A 21910-nucleotide genomic window follows, 5' to 3' on the forward strand; every position below is an offset into this window, starting at 1 on the left:
GCCATGGGGATGTTTTTCATCGGCAGGGACTGGGAAACTGGTTAGAATTGAAGGAATGATGGATGGAGATAAACACAGGGAAATTCTTGAGGGAAACCTGTTTCAGTCTTCCACAGATTTGAGACTGGGACGGAGGTTCTCCTTCCAGCAGGACAATGACCCTAAGCATACTGCTAAAGCAACACTTGAGTGGTTTAAGGGGAAATATTTAAACATCTTTAAACGTCAAAGCCCAGACCTCAATCCAATTGGGAATCTGTGGTATGACTTAAAGATTGCTGTAAACCAGCGGAACCAATCCAACTTGAAGGAGCTGGAGCAGTTTTGCCTTGAAGAATGGCAAGAATTTGAGTGGCTAGATGTGCCAAGCTTATAGAGACATACCCCAAAAGACTTGCAGCTGTAATTGCTGGAAAAGGTGTCTCTACAAAGTGTTGACTTTGGGGGGTGGGGGGGGTGAATAGTTATCCACGCTCAAATGTTCTGTTTTTTGTCTTATTTCTTGTTTGCTTCATAATAAAACATATTTTGCATCTTCAAAGTGGTAGGCATGTTGTGTAAATCAAATTATACAAACCCCACAAAAATCAATTTAAATTCAAGGTTGTCAGGCAACAAAATAGGAAAAATGTCAAGGAGGGTGAATACTTTCGCAAGCCACTGTAGCTACTGACCGCTTGGCCCAGAGAGCACCTAACTTCTTCTTTGGTTAATTTTCCTGTCTGCTTCCTCTTGAGGAAGAAAGAGACAAAATCAGGAATTTGTACAGTAAATCAAATCAAATTATATTGGTCACATACACATGGTTAGCAGATGCGGGTGTAGCGAAATGCTTATGCTTCTAGATCTGACAGTGCAGTCATAACTAACAGTTTCACAACATATACCCCAAACACATGTACATCTAAGTAAGGAATGGATTAAGAATATATACACATATATGTCAGAGCAACATTGGACATTGGAAGATACAGTGACATAATATAGAATTGTCCTCTCACTATCAACTGCGTTTATTTCAGCAATGTTTAAATATACATGTTTAAATATTTGTATGAACATAACAAGATTCAACAACTGAGACATAAACTGAACAAGTTCCATAGACATGTGACTAACATAAATGGAATAATGTGTCCCTGAACAAAGGGGGGGTCAAAATCAAAAGTAACAGTCAGTATCTGGTGTGGCCACCAGCTGCATTAAGTACTGCAGTGCATCTCCTCCTCATGTACTGCACCGGATTTTTCAGTTCTTACTGTGAGATGTTACCCCACTCTTCTACCAAGGCACCTGCAAGTTCCCGGACATTTCTGGGGGGAATGGCCCTAGCCCTCACCCTCTGATCCAACAGGTTCCAGACATGCTCAATGGGATTGAGATTCGGACTCTTCGCTGGCCATGGCAGAACACTGACATTCCTGTCTTGCAGGAAATCACGCACAGAATGAGCAGTACGGCTGGTGGCATTGCCATGCTGGAGGGTCATGTCAGGATGAGCCTGCAGGAAGGGTACCACATGAGGGAGGAGGATGTATTCCCTGTAACGCACAGCATTGAGATTGCCTGCAATGACAACAAGATCAGTCCGATGATGCTGTGACACACCACCCCAGACCATGACGGGCACTCCACCTCCAAATCGAGTACAGGCCTCGGTGTAACACTCATTCCTTTGACGATAAATGCGATTCTGACCATCACCCCTGGTGAGACAAAACCGTGACCCATCAGTGAGCGAAGAAGGTGTTCAGCCTGTTCGGAAGCAAGACCTGGCTGGTTTTCCTTTTATAGTCCGTAATTGTTTGTAGACCCTGCCACATACGTCTCGTGTCTGAGCCGTTGAACTGGGACTCAACTTTGTCCCTGTACCAACGTTTAGCCTGCTTGATTGCTTGAGGGGGGAATAACTATACTGGTTGTATTCTTCCATTGTATGTAAGACAGCAAGCTAATGTTTTACCAGTATTTTTGGGGCAATTGTCTAAGAGCAACATGGTTACAGGTTTACTCACTAAATGCAATCATCCCATCTGAAGAGAAATACAGTGATGTGACAAGTCTCTTTAGATACAGTGCATTTGATCGTTGACAACAGTCAATTCTTTAAAAAAAATGTTTACCGAGCTAAACTCAGTGTGGGAAAAACAACCAACAGATACAGCTTGTTCAAAGGTGGCTCTGAGAATAGCCAATCAGAGTCCTTGATGACATAACGCATTGGGACAGCAGAAGGATGACACTCCATCTCTTGTCAGCGTGAGCAGCAACACCTCATCTCACCTCTGTACATCACACCGTGTCTGACTGATATGACTACCACTGCAGTCACAGGCACAGCGCTAACACTCCATACGAAATAACTGTGTGCCGCAGCTACTTCACACTCAAGCCTGCAAACATACTGTAGCTTGATTAATCTTCTAATAATGCACAGTAACACTGGAGTGGTTATCTTTGCTTTCCACAACACACGCAGAGAGGGAGAGGCCAGTAGCTCAGGGTAGAGCGTGTCTCATTCCAGCTATAGTATTTTTACTGTTACAGTCTTTTGTGGTCTCTCAAGAGTCAGAGTCGATTGGCAAATTAGTATCTGATAGTGGGGGTATTGATATTGAATCCCTACAGTGCTATATAATTATGAATTAGGTTTTACTTATTGTTTCTACACATTCATAGGTAAGAAATACTGGACTTCCTTTCCAATCTTTACCTTCCATCCTAGTCCCACAGTCTATTGAAAACCCCATGAGAAATATCTGAAGAGAAATACATCAGTCAGATGTGTCAGCTACTTATCCAACAGACAAATCTAGGTTTGTGTGTTCCTTCACCCCAGTACCATATTCACCCCAGCACTCAGTGACAGAGAGAAAGTCACATGTTAGAGGATACATACCGACGAGCAGTGTTAGTATTAAAGAGAAAGAAATAGAGCGCATTTAGTTTGTGCTGCATCACGAACAGCACAGAGAGTGGCACTGGCGGCGATTAACCCACTTTCATTTGTCACTCCGTCTAATCCATTCCGTAGTGCCGGCCTTGGCCTTTATCGAACGCTGCTAGAGGACAGGTGGGGAGATTATCGTTCCACAATGAGCGGCACAAGACAATATGTTCTCAATTCCCAACGGTACTGTGTGACAAGCAAATATGACGCAGCAGCAGCCGAAGTGCTAAACATCCCAGCTCATCGTTCACTGACAGCAGCACCTCTGAATCAGTTCATTACCACTGTAGTCTAACCACAGGGAATCGATTACATGCCTGCCTTCCCTTGACATTTGGAGCACACTCCCTAATTGCATGATAAGCCATCTCTGCTGCATCATTAATAATAATGTAAGAAGCATATCATTAGTGTTTGTCACTGTGCGTGTGATTGCTGCTAGAGTAGCATGAGGGTATAGCTAGACTACAGTCCCCCTAGCCGTTCGATGCTAGGCTACGTAAGAGGCTCATCCAGCAGCATTCTGTCAGACTGTCTATGTTCCTTCAAGGCTAAACACCCTCCTCTGCTGCCCCCATCTATCCCAATCTCACACTCACCATGGGTACCATCATTTAGGCCCCATAGGAATCCCTTCGTCATCCTCACACATCTCTTAGCTACAAAATGCTGAGTTTCAAAACTATTTCCAATACTTTCAAGGGTTTTCCAATCCTTTCCATGATTACTGAAATTAGTTCTAGGGCCAGCTGTCTTTCACAGCTGTGAATCCAAGTGTTTTCAGCTGGCACCCATCAAAAACCCATCAGCATTAGAGAGAGATGTAGCATGAGAGTGGGTCTGAAACTAAAAGGTGGAGTGGGAAGGAGAGATGGCAGGGGAGGAACAGCAAGCAACACATGATACACAAGAGAGGATATGGGCTATGTATATGAAGAGTGGATGAAGGGGAGAGAGGAAGCAGTTAGGGTGTGCAGACTGTTGTGGACGAGTGACGCATAACAGAGTATTTGAGAAAGCGAAACAACATGAAAAAGAACTTGAACAGACAGTATAGAAACTTGGCATAGAGGGTCAGGGTCAGCAGATGTGGGCCTTACTGACGATGAGCAGGTATAATTCTGGTACTATAAAGCCTCTCCCAACTTCAGCCCAGCTAACTCTGCACACAGGCATAGTGAATTGACAACTAAGAATGGCTGTAGGCCAGGGCCAATCAACAGTGATTCTAGAGCAAGTTGAAGCTCTAGGAACAAATGTTAAATGAGTGACAGACATTCTCTTTGTCACTCCCTCTGTCTCAATGCAATACCTGCTAGAGAATTCCCCGGTTCACATGCCTGATAATAATGACTGACAATGACAGATAATGGTTGGTAATGACAGTCATTATCATTACCATCTACAGCCTCTACGGCCTGTGATAGGAGCACAGTTAAGTCAGACTTATGACACATGCTAGCTAACTAGGCCTACGTCCCGGCAGCTGTTCAAATTCACCAGTCTCGTCAGTGTCCCAAAAATGACCAACAAGAGGATAACCAACAGTTCTAGGGGGCTCCACAACCAACAGTGTGGGTGAACCTCGTCACATGATTGTAATGGACAAGCAGGTGGCCCATTGAACTATATAATGGCTGAACTATATAATGACACTAATACTACAGAGACTGGACATTACAGCCTGTATGTATAATGAGCCATGAGAAGCATCCCTTACCAGAGCAGACAAGTGGGTGCCTCCAACAATTAGAAGTCAAGTTGATAATTATAGTCTTGTTGAATCTGCAGTGTGAACTTCCTGCCATGAGTGCTCGAGACAGTTTAATTTGGGAGTGTTCATCTTGTTGCATCTAATTAAAAGCAGAATGTCATTGTTTAATTGTGTGGAAATAATGTGGCCACTTACATACACCAAGACCATCGAAAAAAATGATCAATGTTTGATGATTACGATTTCACATTTGACAATGTACTAGATACTACTGTATTGTTCTGCAAGCACAATACACAGCAACCGCATGTGTCTGTATATCCAGACGACTCAGAAGACCTTTTCCTATAATGAATAATAAAACCCTATCACGTACTGTAAGGTGAGGACGAAGCTCAACATACAGTAGGACCACAGTCTACCATTAGAAAGACCTCTTAGCTTTCAAACATCATTTTTAAATGGTGCTTGATGGAAGCCTGCGTGCTGGAATCTCCAACGTAATAAATCCACTAAGGCAAATGATTCACACGGAAACATGAACATTTCCTATCCGAATCGCAATTGCCTCTTAACTGTAACAAGCTGCCATTTGTTTCATTAACTATAATAATAAAGGCTGGTGTGCTGCATATACAGTGAAGAGGTTTATAGCTTTTCAGATATTCATTTCAGTAAAGCTGGTGAAATGAAAGAGGGACATATCAAAGCTCAGAGGCTTGTGTTATGTTAAGTCAGCCATTAATTGTCATATCGCTCGCCTTAGCTTGTGACTCATATGTGTAATGGAGGAGATGGTCATGTGACATGGCCCTCCACACATCTCTTCGCTGGTAAAAAAAAATCTACATAGCAACTTTATGGGTAATAATGATATAATAATAATGAACAGGAACTCCCCACCTACAGGGTGGCAGGGTCTACAGTCAATCACAGACTACAGAAAGAAAACCAGCCCAGTCACGGACCAGGATGTCTTGCTCCCAGGCAGACTAAATATCTTTTTTGCCCGCTTTGAGGACAATACAGTGCCACTGACACGGCCTGCAACGAAAACATGCGGACTCTCATTCACTGCAGCCGAGGTGAGTAAAACATTTAAACGTGTTAACCCTCGCAAGGCTGCAGGCCCAGACGGCATCCCCAGCCGCGCCCTCAGAGCATGCGCAGACCAGCTGGCTGGTGTGTTTACGGACATATTCAATCAATCCCGATACCAGTCTGCTGTTCCCATATGCTTCAAGAGGGCCACCATTGTTCCTGTTCCCAAGAAAGCTAAAGTAACTGAGCTAAACGACTACCGCCCCGTAGCACTCACTTCCGTCATCATGAAGTGCTTTGAGAGACTAGTCAAGGACCATATAACCTCCACCCTACCTGACACCCTAGACCCACTCCAATTTGCTTACCGCCCAAATAGGTCCACAGACGATGCAATCTCAACCACACTGCACACAGCCATAACCCATCTGGACAAGAGGAATACCTATGTGAGAATGCTGTTCATCCTCAACACTGGGGCCCCACAAGGGTGCATTCTGAGCCCTCTCCTGTACTCCCTGTTCACCCACGACTGCGTGGCCACGCACGCCTCCAACTCAATCATCACGTTTGCGGATGACACAACAGTGGTAGGATTACCAACAACGACGAGACGGCCTACAGGGAGGAGGTGAGGGCCCTCGGAGTGTGGTGTCAGGAAAATAACCTCACATTCAACGTCAACAAAACTAAGGAGATTATTGTGGACTTCAGGAAACAGCAGAGGGAACACCCCCCTATCCACATCGATGGAACAGTAGTGGAGAGGGTAGTAAGTTTTAAGTTCCTCGGCATACACATCACAGACAAACTGAATTGGTCCACTCACACAGACAGCATTGTGAAGAAGGCGCAGCAGCGCCTCTTCAACCTCAGGAGAAATTCGGCTTGTCACCAAAAGCACTCACAAACTTCTACAGATGCACAATCGAGAGCATCTTGGCGGGCTGTATCACCGCCTGGTATGGCAACTGCTCCGCCCACAACCGTAAGGCTCTCCAGAGGGTAGTGAGGTCTGCACAACGCATCACTGGGGGCAAACTACCTGCCCTCCAGGACACCTACACCACCCGATGTTACAGGAAGGCCATAAAGATCATCAAGGACAACAACCACCCGAGCCACTGCCTGTTCACCCCGCTATCATCCAAAAGGCGAGGTCAGTACAGGTGCATCAAAGCTGGGACCGAGAGACTGAAAAACAGCTTCTATCTCAAGGCCATCAGACTGTTAAACAGCAACCACTAACAATGAGTGGCTGCTGCCAACACACTGACTCAACTCCAGCCACTTTAATAATGGGAATTGATGGGAAATTATGTAAAATATATCACTAGCCACTTTAAACAATGCTACCTAATATAATGTTTACATACCCTACATTATTCATCTCATATGTATACGTATATTGTCACGTTCTGACCTTTATTTCCTTTGTCGTTATTTAGTATGGTCAGGGCGTGAGTTGGGTGGGCAGTCTGTGTTTGTTTGTTCTATATTTTGGGTATTTCTATGTTTCGGCCTAGTATGGTTCTCAATCAGAGGCAGGTGTCATTAGTTGTCTCTGATTGAGAATCATACTTAGGTAGCCTGGGTTTCACTGTGTGTTTGTGGGTGGTTGTTCCTGTCTCTGTGTTTGCACCAGATAGGACTGTTAGGGTTTTCACATTTCTTGTTTTATGTAGTCAGTTGTTCATGTGTACATTACGTATTAAAAGGAACCATGGACACTTACCACGCCGCTTATTGGTCCTCTGATCCTTTTCGCCTCTCCTCTTCGGAAGAAGAGGAGGAAATCCCTGACATATATACTGTACTCTATATCATCTACTGCATCTTTATGTAATACATGTATCACTAGCCACTTTAAACAATGCTACCTAATATAATGTTTACATACCCTACATTATTCATCTCATATGTATACATATATACTGTACTCTATATCATCTACTGCATCTTTATGTAATACATGTATCACTAGCCACTTTAACTATGCCACTTTGTTTACATACTCATCTCATATGTATATACTGTACTCGATACCATCTACTGTATCTTGCCTATGCTGCTCTGTACCATCACTCATTCATATATCTTTATGTACATATTCTTTATCCCCTTACACTTGTGTATAAGACAGTAGTTTTGGAATTGTTAGTTAGATTACTTGTTGGTTATTACTGCATTGTCGGAACTAGAAGCACAAGCATTTCGCTACACTCGCATTAACATCTGCTAACCATGTGTATGTGACAAATAAAATTTGATTTGATTTGATACTCACTTAAAACTACCAAATAAAGTATAGAAAATAACTAATAAACTTTCATTTCAAACTTTCCTCAATATTCCTAAATCTACAGGTTTCATATTACAAAATAATTATCAATGATGTAAAGTGCAGAGGGCAATCTTCAACATTCTCATTCCTATAACGCAATAGCCTCACCATGTAAACGGTGACATACCAATCTTCAACATTCTCATTCCTATCACGCAATAGCCTCACCATGTAAACGGTGACATACCAATCTTCAACATTCTCATTCCTATCACGCAATAGCCTCATCATGTAAACAGTGACATACCAATATTAGGAAGGTAATATAGCCATAAAGAGGCCGTGTAGTATTCCAGGAAATTAGCTTAAATGTTTTCAGTTTTTTTTTAAATCTCAGCCCCCATGGCAAAATGTGTGGAATTGCAGGAAATTAGCTATTGATATAGCAACATTTTTGGTCAGAGCACGCCCACTACCACTACCACGCCTCTCTGCAGAGTTCCACAGAAGGAAGAGGTCAATAAACTGGTTTCAATTTCACTTTTCAATTAAACTACAAAAGTCTAGTGTCTTTTCGATTACAATCAGCAAAGTAGTTTTCTCTGAGACAAACACAGACTATGCAAAACAAAAGTTCCCTTGAGAACCCTGTTCTGTGACACACAGAGGGAGTGGGACATTCTGGTTCTATCATCACCAAGGCTCCCAATAACTCAAACTCCAGAGAGTCAGAGAGTATAGACATCAAGACCAACAACAGTTTCATCTGTTGACCAACTCATTAGTAGTTTATACAGTGCCCGTCAGAGGTTTGGACACACCTATAGCACTCATTGAATGGTTTCTCATGTATTAACCAAAAAAAGGTGTCAAATAAATCAAAATATATTTTATATTTGAGCTTCTTCAAAGTAGCCACCCTTTGCCTTGATGACAGTTTTGCACACTCTTGGAATTCTCTCAACCAGCTTCACCTGGAATGCTTTTTCAACAGTCTCGAAGGAGTTCCCACATATCCTAAGCACTTCTTGGCTGCTCTTCCTTCACTCTGCGGTTCAACTCATTCCGAACCATCTCAATTGGGATGAGGTTGGGTGATTGTGGAGGCCAGGTCATCTGATGCAGCCCAATCACGCTCCTTCTTGGTCGAATAGCCCTTACACAGCCTGGAGGTGTGTTTTGGGTCATTGTCTTGTTGAAAAACAAATGAAAGTCCCACTAAGTGAAAACCCGATGGGATGGCGTATCACTGCAGAATGCTGTAGTAGCCATGCTGGTTATGTGTGCCTTGAATTCTAAATAAATCACAGACAGTGTCACCAGCAAAACACCCCCATACCATCACACCTCCTCCTCCATGCTTCACGGTGCGAACCACACATGTGGAGATCATCAGTTCACCTACTCTGCGTCTCACAAAGATATGGCAATTGGACTCATCAGACCAAAGGACAGATTTCCACCTGTCTAATGTCCATTGCTTGTGTTTCTTGGCCCAAGCAAGTCTCTTCTTCTTATTGCTGTCCTTTAGTAGTGGTACCAGTCAAAAGCAATTCGACTATGAAGGCCTGATTCACACAGTCTCCTCTGAACAGTTGATGTTGAGATGTGTCTGTAACTTGAACTCTGTGAAGCATTTATTTGGGATCTGCAGCAGAGAGAACTCTGCGTCTTCCTTTCCTGTAGAAAATAGTAAAAATAAAGAAAAACCCTTCAATGAGTAGGTGTGTCCAAACTTTTGACTGGTACTGTATGTGTAAACCTTATGTCATCACTATGTAAACTGTCTTTTGTCTGTCTCTCTGAATAAGAGTGAACACTCCTCTATGTTGTCTGGCTGACCATTCACTGGGCATGACCTCCGGCCAAACTGACGTTTCTTCCAGCAATAGAGTAGAGTAATTAAATGCAGGTTGAGTCAGCAGGGAACCTCTATGGGGATCCCCTTGAAAGAAGTGGAAGCCCTTGAGAAAGCCTACAGTGTGGTAAAGGGAGGGGTGGAGATGGTGAGGGAGGGTGGGATGTAAGAACGTAAAGCCATCATCATCATAATGAATCAATGTGCTGTGCATTTGCATTGATAGTGAACTCATTATTAGCATACATATGAGCAATCCACTTGAAATTACACTTTCTTAAATGTACTATCGAGCGAACGACTGGATATACAATTGATCCCAAATTCTACAGGGACGTATCCAAACAAAAGCTAATGAATTATGTAAAATGCAGTATGTGCTGATGTTGCTCTCCTCTCCTTACCCACATAAACCCACTCTCTCTCGTGAATTCCCTCAGCACATACTTTTCCCTGAATGATACATGCATATGCAATATATACAAAGCCAGTGGGCCTGCCTGTGACAGTGCTATTTGTTGATGGGCCCAGCAGTGGTTATCTCCCCTGGCTGTCAGGTGGAAGAGGCAGGTGAAACAGGCCTGAGGTAAAAGGCCTTTGAGTGAAAGGGAGCCAAGAAACCATTACAGGGCAAGTGAACTGAAAATGAAACCATTCGCCATGTAACAGGCAATACGTCAAAGCGTTTTTAAAAAGAATAGAAAACAAAGTGATAACTGGCTCAGGCCACAGTGTACTGTGCATTAGTTTGGTCCGCTAGAAAGTGAATTGTTCCATTTCAATCTTTGGGCCACTGCTTATATCGAGTGCAGCGCAAAACTGAAATTATTTTCTCCTCTACTGATGAAAAAAAACTATAAACACTAAAACTGAATATTTTTTATTAGTTAACATTTTTTCAGAAAATGTAATTCATGGCAGTTTAGTATTTTTACTAAAAGGGATTATGCAGTATTATTAGGACCTTTAACTGTTAAAAAGACATGTAATGTCTCAGTCAGGATTACAGGCTAATCACATGAATCACATGAAGAATGAGAATTGAGTAGATCGGGGGGGGGGGCAAATTTATAAGCCTTCCCTGTGAAACTCCTCTTCCACTTGTTCCTTTCTAAAAGGCTTTGGTTGGCAAACAGTTAGCTTTACACTAGTCTCTGAAGCCCAGGCTTCGCTCGCTTAGTCAGCGAGACAAGATTTGGAAGGATGGTTTCTCGATACTGTACATGTCATTGAGCATGTCATTGAGTACAGAAGACTAGCCCAGCCAATACAGATGATTCACTATCAACATGTATCATAACCCACAGTAAAGATCATCCCTAATGTTGTTGAATAGCCCACAGTAAAGATGATCCCTAATGTTGTTGAATAACCCACAGTAAAGATCATCCCTAATGTTGTTGAATAACCCACAGTAAAGATGATCCCTAATGTTGTTGAATAACCCACAGTAAAGATCATCCCTAATGTTGTTGAATAACCCACAGTAAAGATTATCCCTAATGTCATTGTATAACCCACAGTAAAGATTATCCCTAATGTCATTGTATAACCCACAGTAAGGATCATCTCTAATGTTGTTGAATAACCCACAGTAAAGATTATCCCTAATGTCATTGTATAACCCACAGTAAAGATTATCCCTAATGTCATTGTATAACCCACAGTAATGATCATCTCTAATGTTGTTGTATAACCCACAGTAAGGATCACCTCTAATGTCATTGTATAACCCACAGTAAGGATCATCTCTAATGTCATTGTATAACCCACAGTAAGGATCATCTCTAATGTCATTGTATAACCCACAGTAAGGATCATATCTAATGTCATTGTATAACCCACAGTAAGGATCATCTCTAATGTCATTGTATAACCCACAGTAAGGATCATATCTAATGTCATTGTATAACCCACAGTAAGGATCATCTCTAATGTCATTGTATAACCCACAGTAAGGATCATATCTAATGTCATTGTATAACCCACAGTAAGGATCATCTCTAATGTCATTGTATAACCCACAGTAAGGATCATCTCTAATGTCATTGTATAACCCACAGTAAGGATCATCTCTAATGTCATTGTATAACCCACAGTAAGGATCATATCTAATGTCATTGTATAACCCACAGTAAGGAACATCTCTAATGTCATTGTATAACCCACAGTAAGGATCATCTCTAATGTCATTGTATAACCCACAGTAAAGCAAGGCATGAGCTTCTGTTTCAATGGAACCATCATTGCAGAAAGTACATACACGTTTATATAAGGGAGTGTTTGTGTGTCAAACAGTGTCAATAGAGAGACTGTGGCACATATGCATGTGCTTAATCTCGGTTAACCCAGAACTGAAGTCTTGTGTAATTGGTCAGATGCTCGATTACGTTTTGGGTTCACACAGCGTGTGTGAAGAGAAGAGATCACAACCTGAACGAACAGTTCCATCCTCTCTCTTTGCACGTAACTGGCAAGTCTATGGCCCAACTGTCCTCTCCACTTCCAAAATTCGAAAGATGCTAGCACCTGCCAAATCGTGATTTATCCAAAGCACCAGAACTAATACTGCCTGTTATCTCACGCATCTCATTGTATCATGACAGATCTTTGGTACCATTTATGTTACAAAATCTGCACACGAGAGATTTGTATGTGCCATACGTAGCACTCTACAGTAGCATCTAGTCTGAAATATCTTCTACATCCCTTACGGAGATAACCTCTATTGCATTTTGTCCATTACGTAACGCAACAGTCATTTCACATTACAACTTGATGAGTAATCATGACTGGAGACCAGCAACATATTAGGGGGCCAGGAATGAGCCAGTCAGACCAACCCTATGACCAGTCCTACAAAACTGATACATCCCCACGCACAGGCTCTATTGTAGACTTTATCCAAAGGCTTTTTGAAAGGCTTATGCTATTGGCTAGCCTAGTCCCATACAGCAGCCAATATGTATATCCTTGCCATGGTTAAAGCACAAACAGACTGGACCATTAGGCTAGCAGTATGCTAATTAAACGTCATATTGCTAAAGGGTCAATGTGACAGAAATTACTGCTGCGCTCAGCAAGCTGACATATGCTAACTAACAATATCAGCTTCATGAGTCATGTCAGACACATTGTAAGTGATGACAGCACAGTAATACATTGAAGTTCCTTTGTTTATTTCAATATATCTTCTGGAGTTTCTCTTATCATCCATCCACAGATTAAATCAGGTAATTTATGATTCAATTAAGATGGGTAAATATCTCATCAACCCACGGTGATGTGTCTGTGATGCAAGCCTATTTCACTCCTATTCCAAACATATTGAACAACCACTCACTAGGCACCGCAGTTCTGCCCACAGTCGCCATTCCATTGGAACGCTGCGAAACAGATTCACACTGCATTAGATGAAGAGAGAATGTTGTTTTAAACCTCTCCTAAACTGGATGAGAGATTGTGGATCTTCTTTCTGTATACACTTCCTCTCTTGATTCAAATGCCCATCAATAAACCATCATAACACAGACAAGTTCAGACTCAATGAAAGATTTGCCATAGCACTCAGACTACAATATATGAAACGTATTACAATAAATGTGTCCAGCTATGCCAACATAAACACGCCTTGGACAAATGTTACTCCACATTATGAACTGGGTGGTTTGAGCCCTGAATGCTGATTGGCTGAAAGCTGTGTTATATGAGACCATGTAGATAGGGTATGACAAAACATTTATTTTTACTATTCTAATTACTGTTTCCTGTTATTTTTACTGTTTATAATAGCAATAAGGCACCGAAGAAGTTTGTGGTACAGTATATCGCTAATATACCACGGCTATGGGCTGTGTGTCTGCTTTGTGTCGCGAATAAGAATAGCCATCAGCCATGGTGCCTTAATGCTTAGTTCTATCTCTCAATCACTAAAATCATACAGTATAGTCATCCTTTGACACAGCACAGTCTGTTCTGAACCATGATATCTGGATCTCGTCAGCTGCCATGAGTTGAATGTGTTGTGCTCCGAAATGGAGGGCTCTGCACTCTGAACACCTTCTCAAGTGATCAATAAGCTCCTCTTGGCCTTTATCTACATCAATAATGGTATTTCTGTTGTTTGGCTCATCCTCATCAGTGTGTATTTCTTTCCCTGTGGATACTGTTGGCATAGTCTTCAGCAATAAAACGACTCCGTCAACAGTAATATGGCTCAATGTGGAAGAAAAGAAGAAAAAAAAGAAAGAAATGACACTATAAAATACAGTGGAGGGCAACACTGCACTAGATACTGTAGGGCAACACTGCACTAGATACTGTAGGGCAACACTGCACTAGATACTGTAGGGAAACACTGCACTAGACACTGTAGGGCAACACTGCACTCGACACTGTAGGGCAACACTACACTAGATACTGTAGGGCAACACTGCACTAGATTCTGTAGGGCAACACTGCACTAGAAACTGTAGGGGAACACTGCACTAGATACTGTAGGGCAACACTGCACTAGATACTGTAGAGCAACACTGCACTAGACACTGTAGGGCAACACTGCACTCGACACTGTAGGGCAACACTGCACTAGATACTGTAGGGCAACAGAGTACCATGGAGGACAGTAGAAAATGATAGGTTGTCAGTAGAGATGAGAGAACTGGAAGTTTTCTTTCAACCAACTATGTGTTCTGAGTTGATAGAGAAGAAGAAAGCATCTGAATCCCAGCTGTGATCTTAAGAGGACATGAAAGAGGAGCCACCAGAGAGTCAGATTTGGACCTTTGCTGCAGGAGTGGGGAAACACCTTGTGATCTGGCCTCGATGGGCTGGAGTGGGGAAACACCTTGAGATCTGGCCTAGATGGGCTGGAGATCTGGCCTAGATGGGCTGATGGGTGGGGGAAACACCTTGGATCTGGGATGGGCAATCTGATGGGCTGGGGGAAACACCTTGCGATCTGGCCTCGATGGGCTGGAGTGGGGAAACACCTTGCGATCTGGCCTCGATGGGCTGGAGTGGGGAAACACCTTGCGATCTGGCCTCGATGGGCTGGAGTGGGGAAACACCTTGCGATCTGGCCTCGATGGGCTGGAGTGGGGAAACACACCTTGATGGGCTGGAGTGGGGATCTGGCCTCGATGGGCTGGAGTGGGGAAACACCTTGAGATCTGACCTCGATGGGCTGGAGTGGGAAACAGATCTGAGATCTGGCCTAGATGGGCTGGAGTGTGGAAACACCTTGAGATCTGACCTAGATGGGCTGGAGTGGGAAACACCTTGAGATCTGGCCTCGATGGGCTGGAGTGGGAAACACCTTGAGATCTGGCCTTGATGGGCTGACCTAGAGAGTGTGGAAACACCTTGGGCTGGAGTGTGGAAACACCTTGAGATCTGACCTAGATGGGCTGGAGTGTGGAAACACCTTGAGATCTGGCCTAGATGGGCTGGAGTGTGGAAACACCTTGAGATCTGACCACCTTGAGATCTGACCTAGATGGGCTGGAGTGTGGAAACACCTTGAGATCTGACCTAGATGGGCTGGATGGGCTGGAGTTGATGGGCTGAGGGGAAACACCTTGAGATCTGACCTAGATGGGCTGGAGTGTGGAAACACCTGACCTAGATGGGCTGGATGGGGAAACACCTTGAGATCTGACCTAGATGGGCTGGAGTGTGGAAACACCTTGAGATCTGAGCCTAGATGGGCTGGAGTGTGGAAACACCTTGAGATCTGACCTAGATGGGCTGGAGTGGGGAAACACCTTGAGATCTGACCTAGATGGGCTGGAGTGGGGAAACACCTTGAGATCTGACCTAGATGGGCTGGAGTGTGGAAACACCTTGAGATCTGACCTAGATGGGCTGGAGTGGGGAGATGGAGTGGGGGGATCTGACCTAGATGGGCTGGAGTGTGGAAACACCTTGAGATCTGACCTAGATGGGCTGGAGTGTGGAAACACCTTGAGATCTGACCTAGATGGACTGGAGTGGGGAAACACATTGAGATCTGACCTAGATGGACTATAGGGCCAAAGCTCTTGAGCAGATATTGAGAAAAGAAACAGGCTTTTCTATCCATTGATAGAATGGACTCTACGAGGCCCTGCTCGAGATGACGTATGATTTGGTGCTGCCTGTATTGCTGCCTGTTTTCCAGGTTGACTGGCCAGCTGGCTGGCTAGCTGACTGGCTGGCTGTGAGTGGTACAGCTATGGAGAATGTGTAGTGAGATCTATCACTAATCCTGTTCCTTTAGGTGCAGTGTGAAAGTCCCAACCCAGAGATAAGAGGGTGATGGGCCAACCACTGAGGACCTAGAAGAGCACAATCCCTTTCCTGTGTTGACTTCCAGCCTGGCTTTGTGGATTAGCACAACGCTGCAATAGTCGCTGAGCATATTTGTTGAAAGCATTAAAGGTAAAATCATTACCTAAAACAATAACCCAGCTGCTTCATTCAGGGGTTCAGCCAACCAGGAGCCATGGATTAGGCCGTTTATTAGGAGATTAAACATAACCAAGGCCAGCTTTTTGCCATCACACAGGGGTCGTCACATAAAGGGAGTGTTTCCCATGAAATGCCATGAATGACGAGAGTCCACATTGCCACAGAGAGGTGCCTACCATGACAAAACCTTCAGTTCATGGTGCGTTGGTAAACTCACTTTGGTTACACAGTGAAAATCTGTGTTTAATCCAGAGGAATGCATGCAGAAGTCAGAGCCAGACAAATAAAATGTAGAAGGCACTAGACCAGTGATCTATGATGAATGGAGGACAAGGGCAACTTCCACCATTATAGAATGTTTGTGAGCAAACATACATCTTGTTACTCATACATCTAATTTTATATAATAAACCCAACTACAATTGCATTTGGTCTGGGGGACAAATACAATGACAACAGTTTAAACTAAGACCTTTGGGTATTTGTGTCAAAAATAGCCAGTTGGGTGCTCTTAACTTCATACTATGATGAGCCTCATTTCAACTGGAAAAAATACTTTTAACAACCAGTAGAGTAGAAATGTACCTGAGCAAAGACATGTCCCACTGGACACACACTGGAATCAACGTTGAAGTGACGTCCGTGCCCAGTGCCTGCTATTTCATCCCAAATACAGTCATTGCAATCCTACTCAACAGAAATCTAAATATATGTATTCATACCATTATTTATATGCACAGAGATAATAATCATGTCCATTTCAGTGTCATTAAATGGGGCCTTATCCGTCTTCTACAATGGAGGCATACCTTTTCCCACAACACTCAAAATGTACAAATGACAAAACAACCAAAAACACGCTAATAGCACAGATTAGCAGAGAGATTGGCATGGTGATACTAAGCATAACCATGGATTTTGTCAAAAACATTCTCAAAGGATTGGTGTAGGGACCTCTCAGGCAGAGCCCGAAACCCTGTCTCTCTCGACTGACGTGCAGTTCTGACTAATAGCACTAGGGGATGCTCTTGCATGAAGCAAAACTTTTGCCTCCACTTCAGTATGCACTTCATAAGTTCCTTAAAACGTTAGTAAATACTTCCACTACATGTAAACACATTACAAAGACTCAAACCACAGGTATGCAAGATGTTGTGTACATCCATTACCGCAGGAAATTATATAATCAACTGCCATAAATTGATATGCAGGTTCCAACCTGAAACGTGTGTTAGGAAACATTCACAGATGTGAAACTCTGTTATGGGTGAATTAGCAACAGCATGCACCTAATGGCTCGGCGTATCGGTGTGAATTTAAAAAGGTCGATTGTCATAGCTCTGAGAAGACTACATATTTCAGCATTGGTTTGACTGGTAACCTACTCCATGCAGTGCACTGGGTTTCCTTTAGGAAAGACAATGAATATAATATTAGGGCAATGCCCACAAACCATTGGGAGAGTGATAATCGAGTACTTACCATATTGACTTCAGATACCATGTCTATGCTGGCTATGTCTATATTCATCCCCACTCCCACAGGGGGACCTAGAACAAACCAACAAAACGGGCCGTAATGTTAACCATTTCATGATTTTTGGTTTATAACATTAATCATAAACCACAAATGTAACCCTTTGCATAGCAACTGCCTAGCAGCAGCACACGAGCAATCAGTCATTCATTTATTGTCAGCCAGATAACACCATACAATATGGGATTTCAAAAAGCAGGTGCGCACAGTGTCTCTGATGTTTCTTCGCAAAACACAGTGCATTGTGTTCATTACGTTTAAATGCTTCCGATTAAATTGAAATTGTATACCTATGTCGAAAGCTTGTATTTGTACCAGCTAAATGTCAAGGGTTTTACACCTGAATAAAGATATAGCAACCTTCGTAAGGTAGACACCAATCGCCAACATAACAATGGGTGAGGGAATTTATCATCTCATTCCATGACACTACAGTCAAAAGGTGTATCATTGATTGAGCCTACAACTTCTAATACCCTTCTAGTATTTTGTTAAAAAGTGATCCTAATCCGTGTCGTTAGCACACGTGGAACTAGGTGGCCCTATGTATGTATAGGCTACCTGGACAAACTGAAGGGTCGATGTATGTATAGGCTACCTGGACAAACTGAAGGGTAGGCTACGTGCGTTTAACTTTAAAAAAAAATAAGACGAGGGATTTGGACGATCCACATAATTAGAGCAACAACAGAGTGTTATAGGGCTGACAACTGAAAAGTAAATTACAGTTTGTATTAAATTAATTGCATTACCTCCAAAATCTGGCCTCAAGCGAATGTCATATCCTTTCAACAGTCTATCCACAGTTTCTTTTACGATTGACATATTGCTAGGGTCATTGACCCTAGAGAAGGAGAAGGAATACATTCTTAGATGTGCAAGCTTCCAAAGGCATTATTGAAGTGTTTTCTACAGTGTATAACATATTCATTCGAAGTGAAGAGCATCGATGCCGACCACTTACCTTTGCGCACAGACCACAGCCACTATTACGAGGAAGGTCCAAACCCCAAAGTATCTCATTGTTCTTATTCTCAACACCGCCATAGTTTTGATATGATTTTGGATTTCAGTGAAGACAGACGTGATCCAACTTATTCTGGCCAGTGCAGTAATTCCAATGTGTGGCGCATGCGCATGCTTTACCACAACATCAAGGAGCAGTGGCTGCTGATGCTGGTGGCAGAGCAATTTCCAGGACAGATATTTTTTTATTTAAGGGAAAAGTGAAGCCAACAAGTAAGTGAGGCAAACGGATGCTTCTCCCTCGCCATTCAATATTTAGTAAAACTGTGAAATAAACGTAATATAGATTAACCTTTACTTTCTTTATTTTCTTATATTCCGTTAATACACATGGTTTATTCCAATAAAGAACATGTTTTAAAACTACAACATGCTGAACGAAGTGGGAACATGGGAAAGAGGACTAGGAGAAATTAGGATGAGGTGTTGCATATGCTACTTTGTCTGACATCAATGCACGCATTTACAGATTCGTAGTTGTTGCACCCTGAAAATGTTGGAGGTGAGCTATGTGTAGCCACAGCTCCGAGAGCGCGCGTGAGGGCTTTTAAAGGTGTAGAATTATGAGCAGAAATATTGTTAGGTTATCATCGGAGTATTTGTTAGTTGTTTGTTCAAAGGAGAGGGAGCAACATTTCTTATAGTACCTTCAAACACTACATTTATAGCCTAAATAAACATATAATGGCATTCTTGAAAACCTCTTGGTCAATCAGGAAATGTTCAACTCCCGTTGGGAACTGTCCATGGTTCTGAAATTAGAGTTAAGGATGTTGCGTGGTCAATATGAGCTCTGCATTGGCCGTGCAGCATTTCAAATCAAATCAAAAACAAATTGTCACATACACATGGTTAGCAGATGTTAATGCGAGGTAGCGAAATGCTTGCGCTTCTAGTTCCGATAATGCACTAATAACCAACTAGTAATCTAACCTAACAATTCCACAACTACTACCTTATACACACAAGTGTAAAGGGATAAAGAATATATACATAAAGACATATGAATGAGTGATGGTACAGAACGGCATAGGCAAGATGCAGTAGATGGTATCGAGTACAATATATACATATGAGATGAGTAATGTAGGGTATGTAAACATAAAAGTGGCTAGTGATACATGTATTACATAAAGATGGCAAGATGCAGTCTATGATATAGAGTACAGTATATACATATACATTTACATTTACATTTAATATGAGATGAGTAATGTAGGGTATGTAAACATATTAAGTGGCATTGTTTAAAGTGGCTAGTGATATATTTTACATAAATTCCCATCAATTCCCATTATTAAAGTGGCTGGAGTTGAGTCAGTATGTTGGCAGCAGCCACTCAAGGTTAGTGGTGGCTGTTTAACAGTCTGATGGCCTTGAGATAGAAGCTGTTTTTCAGTCTCTCGGTCCCTGCTTTGATGCACCTGTACTGACCTCGCCTTCTGGATGATAGCGGGGTGAACAGGCAGTGGCTCGGGTGGTTGTTGTCCTTGATGATCTTTATGGCCTTCCTGTGACATCGGGTGGTGTAGGTGTCCTGGAGGGCAGGTAGTTTGCCCCAGGTGATGCGTCGTGCAGACCTCACTACCCTCTTGGAGAGCATTACGGTTGTCGTACCAGGCGGTGATACAGCCCGACAGGATGCTCTCGATCGTGCATCTGTAGAAGTTTGTGAGTGCATTTGGTGACAAGCCAAATTTCTTCAGCCTCATGAGGTTGAAGAGGCGCTGCTTCGTCTTCTTCACAACGCTGTCTGTGTGGACCAATTCAGTTTGTCTGTGATGTGTACGCCGAGGAACTTAAAACTTACTACCCTCTCCACTACTGTCCCGTCAATGTGGATAAGGGGATGCTCCCTCTGCTGTTTCCTGAAGTCCAAAATCATCTCCTTTGTTTTGTTGACGTTGAGTGTGAGGGTATTTTCCTGACACCACCCTCCGAGGGCCCTCACCTCCTCCCTGTAGGCTGTCTTGTCGTTTTTGGTAATCAAGCCTACCACAAACTTGATGATTGAGTTGGAGGCGTGCATGGCCACGCAGTCGTGGGTGAACAGGGAGTACAGGAGAGGGCTGAGAATGCACCCTTGTGGGGCCCCAGTGTTGAGGATCAGCGGGGTGGAGATGTTGTTACCTACCCTCACCACCTGGGGGCGGCCCGTCAGGAAGTCCAGTACCCAGTTGCACAGGGCGGGGTCGAGACCTAGGGTCTCGAGCTTGATGACGAGTTTGGAGGGCACTATGGTGTTAAATGCTGAGCTGTAGTCGATGAACAGCATTCTCACATAGGTATTCCTGTTGTCCAGATGGGTTAGGGCAGTGTGCAGTGTGGTTGCGATTGCGTCGTCTGTGGACCTATTGGGGTGGTCTGCAAATTGGAGTGGGTCTAGGGTGTCAGGTAGGGTGGAGGTGATATGGTCCTTGACTAGTCTCTCAAAGCACTTCATGATGACGGAAGTGAGTGCTACGAGGCGGTAGTCGTTTAGCTCAGTTACCTTAGCTTTCTTGGAAACAGGAACAATGGTGGCCCTCTTGAAGCATGTGGGAACAGCAGACTGGGATAAGGATTGATTGAATATGTCCGTAAACACACCAGCCAGCTGGTCTGCACATGCTCTGAGGACGTGGCTGGGATGATATTTACTGTGATATGGCCTCTGCAGAAGTTAGGGCATTCATAATTCTGAGTGAGTTTGTGTTTATACAGGACCTCCCGCCCTCACCTACCATTAACCAACCATGTCAATGGGGAGCTATAGGCTACGGAAAATGTTGGGAGGCTCACGGCGAAGCTCAATTCGGCTTCTGCGTGCCTCCAGAGGCTCGTCATTTGCATCACACTATCCATACGGTGCCGACACCCTCATTTTCAGATCAAGTTTAAATCGGCTTTTAGGCTACCCATGCATGCACTGTGCTGGATCTTTTCTTTCTCTCTCTCTCTCTCTCTCTCTCTCTCTCTCTCTCTCTCTCTCTCTCTCTCTCTCTTCATTTCGATGAGAGATGCTCGTCAAAGTTATTATGATATGACTCAATACTTCCCAATCGTGCACAT

General features: G+C 43.2%; 1 protein-coding gene across 1 annotated transcript in view; it reads right to left on the minus strand.

The window, feature by feature from the left end:
- The window catches only part of LOC135550966 (gamma-aminobutyric acid receptor subunit beta-2-like), an 87199-nt gene extending 68266 nt beyond the window's left edge, over positions 1-18933 (minus strand). Inside the window, exons 1-3 of the mRNA XM_064982275.1 lie at positions 18798-18933; positions 18586-18677; positions 17780-17847 (exon numbers count right to left, since the gene is read on the minus strand). Of these exons, the coding sequence (XP_064838347.1) occupies positions 17780-17847; positions 18586-18677; positions 18798-18880 (243 nt within the window). The 5' untranslated portion in view covers positions 18881-18933. The remainder of the gene's footprint in view (positions 1-17779; positions 17848-18585; positions 18678-18797) is intronic.
- Positions 18934-21910: the final 2977 nt, after the last annotated feature.

This window comes from Oncorhynchus masou, chromosome 12 (assembly GCF_036934945.1).
Source record: "Oncorhynchus masou masou isolate Uvic2021 chromosome 12, UVic_Omas_1.1, whole genome shotgun sequence".
Lineage (NCBI taxonomy): Eukaryota > Metazoa > Chordata > Actinopteri > Salmoniformes > Salmonidae > Oncorhynchus > Oncorhynchus masou.